The sequence below is a fragment of the Parus major genome, chromosome 5 (genome assembly GCF_001522545.3).
Source record: "Parus major isolate Abel chromosome 5, Parus_major1.1, whole genome shotgun sequence".
NCBI classification, from domain to species: Eukaryota; Metazoa; Chordata; class Aves; order Passeriformes; family Paridae; genus Parus; species Parus major.
In genome coordinates, this window is record NC_031774.1 from 58,022,677 (window position 1) to 58,038,500 (window position 15,824).

The following is a 15,824-nucleotide window of genomic DNA, read 5'->3' on the forward strand; positions in this document are numbered from 1 at the left end:
GCTTAAAAGCGCCTAGCGTGCATCGCTTTCCGGAGCCGATCAGAGATACAAAGATGACAAATTAGAAATCTGTTCATTTTGGGGTGGGTTTTTTTTTTTTTTCTCTTTTTTTTCCCCCCCCCCCCTTTTTTTTTTTTCTTTCCTTAACTTTCACCCGACCTGAATAAATGATTTCTTATTTTTCTCCCCCCACCCTTGGTCATCATAACCGCGGGCAGCGGCTCAGCCCTGGGAGCGACACACACGGCGATAAAAACCCCTCGCGGAACGGTCGCGATAGTGAGGAGAGTCGGAAATTAAATCAGAAAGAGAAGTGAAGAGGGTGAAAGAGAAAAAGAGAGAAGAGAAACAGCTACGCAGAGAGAGAAAATGGCTTTGCAACCCGACTGGCATCGGAAAGTTGGAGAACTTACTGAGAAGCAGAAGTTACAGTTTCTTTTCATCCCAGAAGCAGATTTTGGTTCTCTGAGCATAAAGTTCTCAGAGGGCAGAAAATCACACATCTCCACTCACTCCCCGTTAGCCCCAGCTACTTCTGGATCTCTGGAACTGTACCTGCTCTGCAACGCTTTCCAAACGGACCAGAAGAGATGGGAAAGTTTAAAAAAAAATTATTAAAAAATAATAGTTTGGGTTTTTTTAAAAAAAAAAAAAAATCGAGATCCTACAGCTGCAACAACGATTATCAAAATTATTTTTTTTTTAAACTTTTCGTCGAGCTGTGGAAGGTTGAAGGCAGAGGCAGCTGTAAAGTGTGTGCAGGATTGCTCCAGGAAAGAAGGTTCCCCCTTGTTCCCCCTCTCAGATCCAATCTTTGCAAGAGCCATTCCGACACATTGCTAAGCTAAAGGGAAATTCTCTTTGATAAAGCGGTGTTCCCAGCTTCTGGGTTTTAAAACCTAAATCTATATTCAAATCTGGCTGAAGGTGTGTTCTGGGATTTATGAAAGCCTCTTAAAGGGGTAAATTTACCAAACCGTGACAAAATCATCACAATCTTACTTTAGACATCTGAAGTGGATGAGAATTTTAAAGAGACCCTTGTTTATTTAAGTAACACTGTCCATCTCTGCCACTTGTTTTATTGGCCGCGGGAATTATTCCCAACTTGTCGGGCCGGAGGGGGCAGAGGGAGAGCTTGGGATGCTCCAGCTGCAGGGGCAGGGCAGCAGGGCCAGGCAGGGCTGCCAGCCGGCCCGGGCTGTGCTTCCCCTCCTGCTCTCCCACATACTGCCTTCAGGCACTGAATTTTATTTCTCTGCCTTGCTCAGCCCTGTTCTGCCACATCCCGGCTGCCTCCAGCCCCCAGACACCCCTTTTTTCCTTCTTTATTTTTTCTTTATTTTCCTTTCCTTTTTTTTTATTTTTTAATTTTTTTTACTTTATTTTTAAATTTCCCCCCTCCCCCTTTATTTTTAATCGATTTTGAAAATACCCTCCTGGTCAGGATACACGGGAACGAATTATCTCTCTCATTCTTCCGAGGTGGATTAAGGTTATTAAATAATATGTGGGGGCGGGAGGCGATGGCAAAAGGGGGAGGGGGCGGAGGGGGGGGAAGGGTTCAATCGGGATATTTATTCCTGGTGCTCTGCTGAAGGAGAGATGAGGGGTGGCGTGGCCGTGCCGACATGCGGGGAGGTGAGGGAAGGATTTGCCCGGCCCGGATCTCTGGGCAAGGGTTGAGAGGATGGGGGGGGGATGCTGCAAAAGGATGGCGGCTGCAGCTGCCCCTCCCTTACCCCCAACCCCTCCCCCCCATAAAAAATAAATGCTCAATTAGATAAACAAACCCACAAAAAAAAAAGTCCCCACAAAAGAATCTCATGGGTCTGGGAGAGAAAAATAAATCAAAACACAGCTCCAAGAAGGGCAGGGGCTGGGGTTCCCGTGGGGCCAGGCTACGCCGGGTACCAACTTTCCGCGAAGTCGCCTCGTAAAAAAAAAACAACAAAAAAAACCCAAAACCCGAAAAACAAACCAAAAACAAATAAACAAATCCAACCCAGCGGCCAAAGTGGGAGCGGCTCCGGCGGGCAGGGCTGCGTCGCTTCTGGGCGAGGGGGTATTTTGTTTGTTTGTTTGTTTGTTTATTTGTTTTATTTTCTCCTCCTCTCCCCTCCCTCCTTCCCTTCTGCCGCCTCCTCCCTCCTCCTTTCTGGGAGGAAAGGATTAAAAAAAAAAAAAAAAAAGAAAGAAACAACCCAAAACCAAGCCACACCACCCATCCGCCCAGCCCAGCCCCGAGCATCCCAAACCTGCTCCTGCAAACCTCCAGCCCGGGCTGCACCGCCGGCGCTAAAGTCCAAGGACAAGCACGTTGGATCGCACTCAGCCAGGCTCGGAGAGAGCCACAAAGAGGCGAATTAATTGCTATAACTTCATTAACATAGGTCACCCCGTTAAAATGATCGAGCCGCTGCAGTTTTATCCCCCCATTGTCACAAGTGAGGAAAGTGTGCGAGCGCTCCCTCCCTCCGACCTCAGCCGCCTCCATCCTCCTGCCTTTTGCCAGAGCTGGATTTTGGGGGTGCTGTGACCCGGGAGAAGTTGAGAGGGGACGGGAGGTGCGAGGGGAACACCCCAGTGCTCGGCTCCGGTGCTCCAGGCCGGGCTGTGCCGGGCAGCAGGAACCCCCTGGGCCCTCCTCATCCTCAGCCCGTCGCTGCTCCCAAATTATTGCCATTAAAAACGTCTGCACGTCCCTATTTGTAAATTCAACGCGGCGCCGCTACGTCCCATTCTGCACCCTCATCTCTATATATCTTTAAAAATATCATTTAAAATGCATTTATGCCGTCCCCCAGGTGACTCGATTTCCCCTCTTCCAGGGGTAGTTTGGCCCCTGGGAGGAGGAATTGGGGTGCGGCCGATCCGTGGGACTGGGGGGGACCCGGGGCTGGGGGCACCCCGCTCTGTGCTGGGGGGGATTCTCCCCTTGGCTCCCGTGGGTTTCCTCTCCCCCATCTCCCGCTGCTGAGCCCAGGGCTCCTGGCAGGCTCCGTGTCCCCCCTTCACAAATATTTATTCTATACATTAATATCTTTTGTTGTTGTTATTATTACAGCCACCCCCCAGCCTTTTGCTGACCCCCCTTCCTCTTCTTCCCCGGGCAATTCGCTAATTCCACCTCTGCTGTCCATCACATTAATTTCTACAATGACTTCATCCGCTCCACTCCATAATGTATATTTTTAAACCGAGCAGGTTCTTTTAATGTATATTCTGGTGTCATTTCGGTGGCTGTTATTTCTCTCTGGATTGTCCCCCCGGTACAGCAGCGGCCTGTTTTTTCCTCCCCCTGTGTGTGTTTTTATTATTTTCCCCCTGGCTTAGATGTGTCAATCACTCTCTCCCTGCCATTGGTTGGAGAGTTTGCGTCAAAAAGTTGCCAGAGAGGCGCTTTCTCAGCAAAGCTCCCCGAGAGAGGTAGAGACCTTCAGCTCCAACGCACCCTGCCACTATTATTAAAAATAAAATCACTTTGACCAGCTCCAGCACCGGCCAGCTCTGTATGTACCGAGCCCAGACCCCGAGCATCCCCGCATCCCTCTCCTGCACCGTCCCCTCCCCTTTTTCCCCATTTATTCTCCTTTTTCAAACATTTTTTCTCCACCCCCCCTCCGCCCCCCCTTTCCCCCGATGTCGTGGGCATGTGCATGCGGCGAGCTCTCTAACCTCCCGCTTTGTGCTTTCTCTCCCAGCTCAGCCCGAGCTCTGAATTTGGCGAGGATCCGGGAGCAGGTTTCCCCCTTCGCCCCCCAGCCCTGCCCGCGGCTCCGGCGAGGCTCGCAGGTAAGTCCGACCCGCCGGCTCCATCCTTCCTCGGGGGCATCGCTGGGCGGCCAGGAGTGCAGGGAGAGAGGGGAATTAAAATTATAATATATATATTTTTAAAAATTATTATTATTTTTACCCAGTCTGCGTGCGGAGGGGGTGCGGGGAGCAGGAGCTGGCCGGGAGAGGCCGGGCCGGGCCGGGCTGTGGCGGCCCCGGCTCGGGGACAGCCGGCGGCCCCGGCTCGCTCCTCGCCAGGGACCGGGAGCTGCAGGATGAGAAGGCGAAGGGGCCAAACCGGGAAGCCGGGGGGAGTTTCCCCATCGCTGCCCGAGCCTCGTTCCCCGCGCTCGGGCGCGGAGCCGCTCGCTCTCCGCGGGCAGGCGCGGGGCTTCACCGCGATTTCCTTGGGATCGTGATTTTTTCCCGGCCTATTCCTTTGGCCTGTAGTTATTTCCTGACTTCAAGCTGGACTTTAAAAATTAGGGAAAACAAAAAGAAAAAAAAAAACAAAAAAAACAAAAAAACGGGGAGGAATTTCTCCCCTCTTTCTACTCCTACCTGAGAACCCTTTCATCCTCCTCCTCTTCCTCGCCATGCGGAGACTCAGCAAAGTAATTTTGCGAAGGTGTTTCTGAGAACTCACGGCCCGGGAGAATCGGGCTGGAAAGCGCAGGGAGAGAAATCTTCAAGGCGTTTAGGGCCGGAGCTTCACGATTTTTGGTGTGGGCGAAACGGATGGCAGGAATGGCATCCAGGTCGGAGAGGGGCTGGAGATGGTTTTTACCTCCTTTATCTTATTTTATTTTATTTTTTTTATGCTTTGGGAAAGCGCTTCCTAAAGACACCGAGCGCGAGTAACGCGCCCCGGCCTCTCTCCTCTGAATTCGCACCGCGTTGACAAAGAGAAAGTCGGGAAAAGTCCTTGTGCACCGGCATAAGTTTCTTTAGAACTAAAAACCTCCTTTGGCTGCTGAGGTTTATTTCGATTTCGGCCGCTTAGAGAAGTTGAGGCTTATTATTTATTTATTTTGAAAACTCTAGTCAAAAAAAAAAAAAAATTAAAAAGAGAGGGGTTAATAAACACTTTAAAAATGCTGCCGGGTGCTGCTGGAAGGCAGGGACGGGTCAGGAGGAGGTGGCTGCCCGCCGGGCCAGGTCCCGGAGAAGGGCCGAGGAGCAGCGCGGAGGTTCGGAGGGAGAAGCGCTGGGGAGCGCCCGGCAGAGCCGGTGACGGGTCCATCCCCGCCGCCTTTGCACCGGGGGAGAATTCGCGTGTTGGGAAATATCACTCCAAACCGTCCCTCCAGAGAGAGGAAAAAAAATAAAAATAAAGGTTTGAATTTAAAAAGAAAAAGAGAAAAAAAATTAAATAAATTAGAATTTTTTAAAATATCAAAAATTCGTTGGACCGCGCGGCGAGGGCAGGGAACGCGGCTCTCTCGTTTAGCAAAACAAAAGGAAACAAATTCCCTTTTCTACCTTGGCACCTTTCCCCTTGCCCTCCGCGGGAGCCGCTCGGCGGCCCGGCCGAGCCCCCCCGGCCCCCGCGTCCCCCCGGCTGCAGCAGCGCAGGCTGCGCGCCCGGGCGCGGATCGCTGCCCCGCATTAATCACCGGGGCGAGCAGCGGAGCCGAGGCCGGTGGCTCGTAATTAGGGAGCGTGTGCCGCCCGGATTATCTCGTTAGTTTATCAAGAAAACATTTATTATAATTAATTCTCGGACGGGGTAATTATTATTGAGCGAGGGCAGAGCAACTGGTAGCCGGGATCTATGCGGAGCAGGGGGGGGAGCAGGAGGAGGGGGAAAGGTGACAGATTGCCGAGTGGAGCCGTTGCTCCGCGGGCTGCGGGGCGGCCCCGGGATGCGCGGCCGCGGCCGAGGGGCTCCGCGGGCGGCCGCGCCGGGCTGGCGCCTCGGCGGGATGCCGCCGACTTTAACCGAACGGGGTTGCTTTTTTTTTTTAGGGGGAGGAGGTGTTTGCGCTTTTTTTTGTTGTTGTTATTTTAACTTTTTTTAATTTTTTATTTTTTTTTTTTTTTAATTTTTGCTCTCTCGTTTTGAAGCGGGCAGCAGCAACCCCCGCTTCGCTCTCCCGCGCGTCTTGCGCGGCGAGCAGCGCAGAGCGGAGCGGCCGCGGAGCGGGGCTCCCCCATCGGTAGAACCATTCCTGTTCGGCCTCCCCCGGGGGGCGATGCCAAAAGCGGGGCCCGGCCGCGCGCACCCCGCGCTGGATGCGCGCTCCCTGCGCCGCTCAGCGCGCAAATCCCCGAGGGGAGAAGCGGAAGCTCCGCGCTGCGGAGAGCCCGCACCGACGGCTGCCTGCACCGGGCCAGGAGCATCCCGGCAGCGCTCGGCCCTCCAGGGGAGGCGGCTGGGCTGAAACACGGAGTTTTGGGATGTTTCGGGAAGAAAGTTGTGCTGGAGTTCGTTTTCGCGACGGCAGCTAGGAATGGAGGGAAGGGCGAGCTTTTGGACAAAAAGAAATTCTTAAAAAAATATTTTCCATGGGAAAAACAGCCTAAACCTTTTTAGGAGCCTCGGTTTGACCCCCCCCCCCTTGCAGTACCTTTTTATTTTTAAATTTTTTATTTTTCCTGGCGGACTCCGTGTTCGGGTCCCCCCTCGTTCCCCGCTGCAGAGAGCGGTGACCGGGGGAGCCGCTCACCACCGGGGTGTTTGTTTAGCTTCAGCTCCGTCATCAAGAGTTTCTTGAAAGCCTAATAAATCTGTTACTTGCCTCCAAATCTAATTACCCGGAGTACTAATTAGGTGCAAATGGCCGGTGGAAATTACTGCAGACGTGGACTGATGGCGGGAGAGCAGAAAAGTTTGGCTCTTCCCAAGCGGGCATTTGAGCTCTGAAATGCAGCAACGTCGGGGGGAAGGGGAAAAAGGGGGAGAGGGGGGGAGGTTTGAATGTTGCCCAAACCTGGGATAATTAAAGTCCTTGCAAGAGACTAGTGGAGAGATAGGTTTCTTGAATTGTTTCTTTGTTTCTCACCCTTGGGCTTTGTTATCTGCATTATTTATTTAGCCGAGGGGTTCTTTGTGTCTGCCAATGGCCCCAATCAAGTTTTGCTTGAGACAATTAGCCGGTGCCCGGCCGGGAATCCTATGCAAATGCCCCCGGCCGCCGTACAATGCGGGCAGTTGGAGGCATGGGGGGGTTTTGTTCGGGCAGTAATTACTGGCTGGGATGTGCCCCCTCTTCCCTCCCCTCCTCGCCCTTTTTGGGGAGAGATGCGTTTCTCTAGTCAGTCTCTCCCAGCTCCTAAATCCTGTTGGGGTCCGAGCGGGAGGATTGACGGGGGAGGGGGGGGAAGGCAGAGGGGATAAAAGCGAGGGGGGTGGGGGGGGGCATCGATCTGGTCTGACTCCCCCTTCATCCCTGCATTGCCCCCTCCTCTCCCTCCTGCGCAGGCACCTGGCGGCCCCCCCACGCCCGACGGCTCCCCCAGGCACCGCCCGGGGCAGGCAGGGCGCTCGGCCGGCTCCCCCTCGCCCGGATTTCGGCCAACTCTCCTCCCCGCCACAACTTTAGCATGATGTCTTATCTTAAGCAACCACCTTATGCAGTCAATGGCCTGAGTCTCACAACCTCGGGCATGGATTTGTTGCATCCGTCCGTCGGTTATCCCGGTAAGCCACGTTTTTCTTCCCTCTTCCCTCCCCCTTTTTGCTCCTCGGAGGAGAAGGCGCTGGGATTTTGGAGGCGCAAAATGCCCGGGGATCACGCTGGCTTGGGTGGGTGAGGGCGTGGGGTTCCTCTGTCTCCCATTTTCCGCACCCCCAACTTTTTCTCTGTGAAAAGGGCTGCAAACAGGGGAGATCACCCTGCAGGGGATGGGGGCCAAGTCGATCCAAACGCGCTCGGGAGAGATGCGCGGTTGGGATTGCCGCACTGTGGCGGCTGATCCCGGGGCTGCGGATCCCCCGGGAGAGGGGAGGAAATGTGGGTGCCCCCCTGGGGAGGTGGCTGGAGGGGACACCGGGGTCTGAGGGGCCGCTGACTGACAGCCAGGGCCTCTGGCTCCGTTCGCAGCCACCCCGCGGAAGCAGCGGCGGGAGCGCACGACCTTCACCCGAGCACAGCTGGATGTGCTGGAGGCTCTTTTCGCCAAGACCCGCTACCCCGACATCTTCATGCGGGAGGAGGTGGCCCTGAAAATCAACCTGCCCGAGTCCAGAGTGCAGGTAGGATGCGGAGTGGCTCCGGAGACCCCTGCCCGCCCTCCCTCCCCCTCCGAACCGCCGAGAAGGGCTTGGACTGGCCTGTGCCTGACAGGGAGACACCAGGGGACCGATTTAGGGGATGGGTTCAGTCCTGAAGCCAAATCAAGCCCTTGTGGGGTGAAGGAGGCTCAGAGATGGGTGGGGGTTCAGTGAGGGGATGTGGTGGCATTTTGCATCCCCAGGGCTGGAGTGTGCCTCCCCTTCCTCCCTCTGCACTGAGAGGGGTCCCAGCTCTTGAACCTTCCATACCCATCCCCAGCACTCCCAAATCCCAGCCTGGCCCTGCAGAAGCCACAAAGGATCTCCTCATCCCCAGAGATAACCACATCCCCTGAGCTGGGTCAGATTGGGATCCCGGCTCCCACCAGTACAGACTGGGAGCCTCCTCCCCCTCTGAAGGGATTCTGATGAGAGAGGAGCTGCTTTAGTGGAGGGAATCCCTCTCCTGGGGCTGGGCTGTGTCTGCTCTGCAGGAGCCTGCAGGGACCCCCTCCAGGCAGCATTTTGGAGGTGCTGCTGGCAGGACAGGAGGCTCCTGCCCCCCTGCCCCGGGACCTAGAACTCCCCAGCAGCAGGGACAGGGTATCTCCAAAGCCATCCCTCCCACCTGTTTCCTGACAGTTTTCCCAGGGCTGTGTGGTGCCGTGTTCCCGTGGTGGCTGGGATTGGGATACCCCCATGCCAAACCCCATCCTCCTCCCCACAAAACCTCCCCACAAAACCTCCCCAGAGCCAGCCCCCTTGGGCCCTGCTGAGGGGCCAACTCTGGCCCAGGGGGTGAAGGCAGGGAGCCTGTTCAGAGAGTAAATGAGACATCTTTACACCCCTCCCCATCCCAAAACTCTGCTTCCCTAATTGTTCCCTCCTTTTCTGATGTCCTATTGCTTCTAATTAAGGACTCGACTTCAATAGGCCTAGAACGGTGATTCTTGGGGGTCCCCAGCTGGCAAAGAGCAAAGAGGGAATGCTTCCCCTTCTCCCCAAAAACGACCTTATTAAGGAGTTTGATTTGTGATTTCCACTTCTTATTACTGCTAATGATCTCAGGGAGGGGGAGCCCCGGAGCTTTTCTTTGCAGCAGCCTGCAACCCTCTGCTCTTGGGGGACAGTTTTAGGCCTCCCTCCCCGGCGAGGTCTCCCTGCCACCATCTCTTCCCTGCCTTGGGTTTGCCCGTGCATCCCTAACCCCAGGCTTTTTCTCTCTCCCTCCCTCGTGTCTCTGTCTCAAGGTGTGGTTTAAAAACCGCCGGGCCAAGTGCCGGCAGCAGCAGCAGCAGCAGCAGAACGGGGGCCAGAACAAGGTACGGCCAGCTAAAAAGAAGAATTCTCCAGCCCGGGAAGTGAGCTCGGAGAGTGGGACCAGCGGGCAGTTCACTCCCCCCTCCAGCACCTCAGTCCCCACCATTTCCAGCAGCAGTGCCCCCGTGTCCATCTGGAGCCCAGCGTCCATCTCCCCGCTCTCAGACCCCCTGTCCACCTCTTCCTCCTGCATGCAGAGATCCTATCCCATGACCTACACCCAGGCATCAGGCTACAGCCAAGGATACGCTGGATCGACCTCCTATTTCGGAGGGATGGACTGTGGATCTTACTTGACCCCTATGCACCACCAGCTCCCCGGGCCGGGGGCCACCCTGAGTCCCATGGGTGCCAACGCGGTCACCAGCCACCTCAACCAGTCTCCAGCCTCCCTCTCCACCCAGGGCTACGGAGCCTCCAGTTTGGGCTTTAACTCCACCACCGATTGCTTGGATTATAAAGACCAAACCGCCTCCTGGAAGTTAAACTTCAATGCTGACTGCTTGGATTATAAGGACCAGACATCGTCATGGAAGTTCCAGGTTTTGTGAAGAACCTTTGTGATACCGAGAGAAATCGCGACGAGAACGAACAGGCTGGGCTGAGCGCTCCAGTTTTAGTCAGGTCTTGGTTAAATTAAAGAGAAAAAAATAACTCCACGGACAAACAAACGAACAAAAAAACTGACAGCAACAAGAGGGGGACAGTGTTGGTGTGATCCCGTTCAGACTCATCTCCTGCTCAGACGCTCTGGAAAAGGAATAATAAAGAGGAAAAACGGAGGAGGAAGGCCTTAAACGGACAGATCATCTAGTGAGCAGAAACCAGACAGACCCATCTGTGTTCTTTCTAGTTTTAGCCAATTGTTGGGTTTCTTTGTTTGGAAGAGGTGGGAGATCTTCCCACCTGCGGGCCAGTTTTAAAGAAAAAAAAAAAAAAAAAAAAAAAAAAGGAGTCTAGGTTTTTATTTCTTTTTTTGTGTGTGCGTGGAAAGATGATCCTTCACCCAGAGGTTTCCAATGTGTTAGCCAACCCTCGGTTAAAATATTCAGAATGGACAACATCTCTCTTTTTCTCCCTCTTTTTGTCCCTCCCTCTTTCTTTCTCTCTCGAGCTCACCCAACTGTTTCATGCCCAACTTGCTGAAGTTGGCACCCGGAGAACTTGGTTCAGGGCTGTGTGGGTTGTGTGACTGATTGTCCTAGCTGCACTACTTTATTTAAAGATTAAGAAAAAAAAAAAGATAATGTTCATAAGGAGTCAATATGTAGTTTTTAAGAGACAATCAGTGTGTGTCTTATATAAATGGTACATCTGTGGTTTTTAATCTGTGCTAGACTTCAAAACTGTGATCTCCTGTATTGTATGCAACTATGAACTCTGCACCAGCGGGAGTTCTGCTGTGATTTAAATAGGTTATAATTATAAGTGAAATTCAGAGCAACTGAGTTACCTATTATCATCTTTTAAAAAAAAAAATAATAATTAAAAATATATATTTAAAAAAATAATAAAAAAGAAAAAAAAAGAAAAAACGCAAAAAACACGATCGCCTTTCACCCGAGGTGAACTGCACTGAAACTTTTTACAACAAACTGTCTCTGAATGAAAGAGGAAAGACCGAAAATACCCCACCCGAGGACATTTAACTCCTCTGGAGCTCACTTACTGCTGGCCACGCCGGCAGTAAACGTCAAATCCAACAGGACTTTGGGCAGTTGCTCTGACCTGGATGAATTTAAACCGAGAAATTCATTGTCGTTTATGCTTGCAGATGTTAACTGAAAAAAAAAAAGGAAAAAAAAAAAAAGATATATATGCATAAACCTTTTTTTTCCTGGATTTGGCAGATATGTATAATTATATTAAAATGGTTCTAGCACACTTGATGGTTGTCTTCCATTTTAATCGCAGCCGGCGAGTGACGGAGAAGGGGCGAGGCTGGGCACGGGAGACCAGGAGGGTTCGGCTGCTTCTGCAGGGCCGAGACAAAAGGGGTTCTGCTGGCAGCTCCCCGAGGTGAAGGAAGCAAAATCAAAGAGGGGCGTTATTTTATTTTTGAATTTTTTAATCAAAAAACTTTCATTACAGGCAGACCTTGGCTAACGTGACCTTTCCCGCCCCGGCTTCGCCAAATCTCTTCGCGGGGAGGGAGGGAGGGATGCGTTTGCTCTGTGGCTCCCCAGGGGATGGAGTTCCCAATTGCGTATTTGGGGAGAGCCATCAACTTTCCAGGCAGGAGAAGGGGGACCCTGGATCAGGCAGGATGCTCTGAGCAGAGGTGCTGGGGAAGGAGAGGGACAAGTGTTTGAGCTGCGTTCTCACGAGCTGAAGCCCCGGTGCCCCAGGATCCCACACATCCCTGTTCTTGGTGGCTCTTTCTCTGTCCTTCTCTGTTTCTCCCTCTCTCCTCGTGTGCAGCGTTGGGGCTGCTGGAGCCCTGAACTCGGGCTGGATTTAGCCCAGCAAAATAATGGATCTCTGGAAAGGGAGAGACCTGGAGAAAAGCCCCCGGGCACCATCCCACGCCCTGTCACCGGTTGTCCCCCAGGGTTTGTCACCAGCACCCTGTGAGCCACCCAGGGCCGCCAGCACCACGCCTTGGTCCCCAGGACTGCAGAGCACGAGGACACAGCCACGGTGCCTCTCCAGCCATCCCTGGGCTCTGCATCCCAGCATCCCAAACCTCCCCTTCCACAGTCTCCAACAAAATGCTCCTTCCCGCAGTGCCATTTGTGTCCCCACGGGCAGGGAGCGGCCTCTAAAACAAACCTCTCTGGGGGAAGGGGTTTTTGTGCCGCCTCACGTTTGTGTGTGTGGGTCGGTGATTTTCTCATTTATTTTTTTCTGACGGGAGGATCCGTGCAGGGGAGGTTTGGGAAGCGCCAGCCGTGTCCCTGCCGCCGGCATCTCCCAAGCAGCAGCGCGGAAAGTTTCATTTCTCCGCTGATTTGCTTCAAATCAACAAAGTTTACTTCTTCCCTCCCCCCAAAAAAAATCTATTTGAGCAAAATATTGAGCTCAAGAAAACCAAGTCCTTACTGAACTGGGGCACAGTGTCCCACCTGCCTGGAAAAGCTCTTTGTTTCCTGAGCTTTTGATTATTAATTTTTTTTAAAAGCCTCTTTAAAACCTCTTTTTGCATTTAGCTTTCCCCATCTTATCTTTTACTTTTCTTTCCTGAGTATTTCCCTGTCTGTCAGGGATGAGCTCCTCCAGCTAGTGCTCATTTTTATCAGAAAAAGCTAATTCATGGCAGGAGTTCCTCTGATTTTTCCCTGGCTTTTTGTACTTTCCACGTTTTCTCTCCCTGTTCATTTCTGAGTTTAATTTAAATGGGCACATGCGTGGGCAAAGGGCAAAATCCCAAGGTGAGCTGGCAAACACAAAATATTCTGTAAAGAGTGTTTTAACTCCTTTTTAATTTTTAATGTTTTACATCTCCTGGTAGAATTCATTTCCTCTGAACTCAGGCTGCGGTAGGCAATCCTGGATCCAATAAAATCTGGGGAAAAGCTGGGGAGACCACATGGGTTTAGTGCTGGAAAACCAGATTTAGGGGCAAAGAGCTCATTAGGAGGGTGTTTGATTTGAGGTGTCCTGCCTAGCACCCCAAAATATACATACAAGCAAATCCTCTATCTGCAATGTGGTATTTCCCACCAGAGGGGGAAAAAAAAACCCCTAAAACTGGAAAAGCAGAAAAACAGGAGGGAAACGTTGAGCACAACCATAACGGGACCGCCTGGAATGTCAGCTCCAGCACCCCTCCCTGCTCCCTGCTCGTCCTTGTCCCCTCCTGCTGTTTCTTTCCTTGATTCCCTCTCCACTTGCCTGCACACCCTGCCCAATATTCCTTTTCCACTCCCCACCAGTACAACCCACACTTCCCAGTGCTCCCAGGAACCGGAGCATCCCTGCTCCCACCCCAGCCCGAGCCAGCCCAGGGAGCCCCAAAGCAGGGACAACTTTTGGGGAGCTGCATTTCCAGGAGGACCCCGGGGCTGGGGAGCACTGCCAGTTTCCAAGGAGACGGGGGAGATTTAATGAAAAAAAAGCCGGATTTAGGGATAGGCAGTGGAATTTCAGCCCCTGGTGCTGGGTGGAGCGGCACAGGAACACCCCAAACTCCCACTCACACCCCTGGCACCATTTTACCTGGGATTTGGGGTGTGGTGGGGGTAGGGCTGGTGGGTTGGGAATGGGTTTGGGAAGGTTGGAAAGAGAATATTGGGAAAGAAGGGCTGTGCTGGGGTGAAGGAACAGGATTCCCGAGGGTCAGGGAATGTGTGAGGGCTGGGCTGGGCGGGCACTGGGCTGGGTGTGGGGAGGTGTCAGGGAGGGGAAGGAAGGACATGGAAGGAAAGGAAAAGAAGGGAAGGAAGTAGGGAGGGAGAGAAGGAAGGGAGGAAAAGAAGGGAAAGGGGGAAAGAGGGAAAGGAGGAAAGAGGGAGGGAGAAAAAGAAGGGAAAGGAAGGGAAGGGAAGGGAAGGGAAGGGAAGGGAAGGGAAGGGAAAAGAGAGAAGACAGAGAAAGACAGAAGGGAAGGAGAAAAGCCATTTCCAGCAGCTGGGGCTGCCTGGTGTCTCCCTGCTGCTGTTGCTGCTGCTGCACCTCAGTGCTGGGGCGGAGCAGAGGGAGGTGATGGTGGGAGGTGGGGGGAGAGAAGAGGTGGTGAAGAGATAGATAAATATATAAATCCCACACAAACTGTTAAAATCTGCTCTGAGAGTCAATTTTGACTTTTAGGCTCATGAACCATTAATAAAAATCTCCTTATACTCAGATGGCTCTCAAATGCTGTGATAGCGGATTACAAACTCCTAATGGAGATACTGTATGATCAAATATTCTCTAAGCACCGAGGTCTAACGTCCTGGGGGTGGCCAGGCCACCTGATTATCAGCTTATCGGCAAATACCTCTTAGTGAGGGATGTGTCGAAAAGGAAGTGTCTTCCTCAATGTGTTCCCTTCCCCATTCTTCCTTCAGACAGGTTTGGGAACATCATCCTGTGGTCTGGGGACCATGGGATGCCCTGTGGCAATGATGTTCCCAGTCTGTCATGGGCCTTGTCCCTGGTTTCTGGGTGTTCCTGTGGGAGATGCAGAGCTGGAGGTCCCAGAGGGGTTTCAGGTTCTCAGGTTGCACAAAGCAAACACCTTTCTTGGTCTCAACTCTGGTGACACTCAGCCCTTGCCAGGACCAAACCACTGAATGTGATGTGTAATTACCTGGTAATTAAATTTGGAGGGCTGAGGCAACATCATTACAGAGAGAGAGAGAAGAAAGAGAGAGAGAGAAAGAGAGAGGAGAGGAGGTTCCTTCACAAGACAAGAAACCAGAGCTTCCTGCAGAGCCAGTTTTGGGGAAACTGGACTGTACTTCTGCTGTTTTCTGTTTCAAGGAGGGGTTGGTTCTCTCTCTGCTTCTCCTCACATGCTCACAGGTAGGGATCCCAGTATTTATTCCTATGTAATGAGACCTGCTGCTGCTTAGAAAATGTAACTTCTAACCCAGCCTGGGAGCCCTGTGCACTGGGAGGGTCTGGGATCAGGCTGGACAGGGAGGAGAGGACATGAGGGACCAAACAGGGCAGCTTTAAAAATAGATTTTAAAAGTCCTCTCTGGACTGTAACCTCCCCAACAGGGACCATGTTTTGTGTGTGTGACACCAGTTCACAGCCTGCTGGGGCATGAATGAACTTCCACTTGGCTGAAGTCTTCAAGACTTGGAGCATTTTTGGTTTCCTGAAGGAGTTTGTGAGGTCAGGATGCCAATGGCAAGCAGAAGAACTTTCCTGCTGGCCTGCTATGGTTCACTTGTGGCTTTTTGGTGAGGCTTGGCACGTGCCTTGAGTTTCCAAGCACCACCAGGGTGCAGGGTGGTTTTCTGCCTTTCTCAACCTTCTCCTGTCAGAGAGGAGAACAAAGCAGGGTCCTCCTGCATCCTCACCCACTTCAAACCACTTTTGCTTTCAGATATATTCAAGCAGAGGTGAAGCTGATTAACTCCTGATATTGCTGGGAAAAGCAAAGTGTCCCTCAGTTCCTTCAAGCTGGTCCCTCTGTGCCACAGTTGTGGAAGGACAGGTAACTGTGCCCTCTGTCTCACTGAGTTTTGGAGACCCCACAGGCCACTCTGGCTCCTCTGTAGGATTTAGGGCTGCAGGTTTTATCCCTTGGGATAATCAGGCTCCTCTCCATTAGGAAAATATGTGGATCCATCCTGCGGGGAGGATCTGGGGAGTTACTGCAGGCTGGTTCAGCTGAGGGTGTTCAGGAGCTGAAGAGCTGAAAACAAGGAATGTGATGAGTTGTGAGGGTGTTCACTGGGTTGTGAGGGTGTTTGTTGAGTTGTGAGGGTGTTTGTTGAGTTGTGAGGGTGTTTGTTGAGTTGTGAGAGTGTTTGTTGAGTTGTGAGAGTGTTCATGGTATTGTGAAGGTGTTTGTTGAGTTGTGAGAGTGTTCATGGTATTGTGAAGGTGTTTGTTGGGTTGTGGGGGTGTTCA

General features: G+C 52.4%; 1 protein-coding gene across 1 annotated transcript; it reads left to right on the top strand.

Annotated features, from left to right (window-relative positions):
• Positions 1-3,422: 3,422 nt before the first annotated feature.
• On the top strand, positions 3,423-11,197 carry OTX2 (orthodenticle homeobox 2). The gene is made up of 5 exons (XM_015629759.1): positions 3,423-3,512; positions 3,705-3,795; positions 7,202-7,420; positions 7,824-7,975; positions 9,244-11,197. Exons 3-5 carry the CDS (start codon positions 7,324-7,326, stop codon positions 9,862-9,864), a joined length of 870 nt encoding a protein of 289 aa, XP_015485245.1. The 5' UTR covers positions 3,423-3,512; positions 3,705-3,795; positions 7,202-7,323; the 3' UTR covers positions 9,865-11,197.
• The last annotated feature ends 4,627 nt before the right edge of the window (positions 11,198-15,824 follow it).

Coding starts and splice junctions, on each gene's coding strand:
- OTX2 (XM_015629759.1), top strand. CDS start 7,324: ATGATGTCTTATCTTAAGCAACCACCTTATGCAGTCAATGGCCTGAGT. Junction 7,421..7,823: donor TCCGTCCGTCGGTTATCCCG/GTAAGCCACGTT, acceptor CTCCGTTCGCAG/CCACCCCGCGGAAGCAGCGG. Junction 7,976..9,243: donor TGCCCGAGTCCAGAGTGCAG/GTAGGATGCGGA, acceptor CTCTGTCTCAAG/GTGTGGTTTAAAAACCGCCG.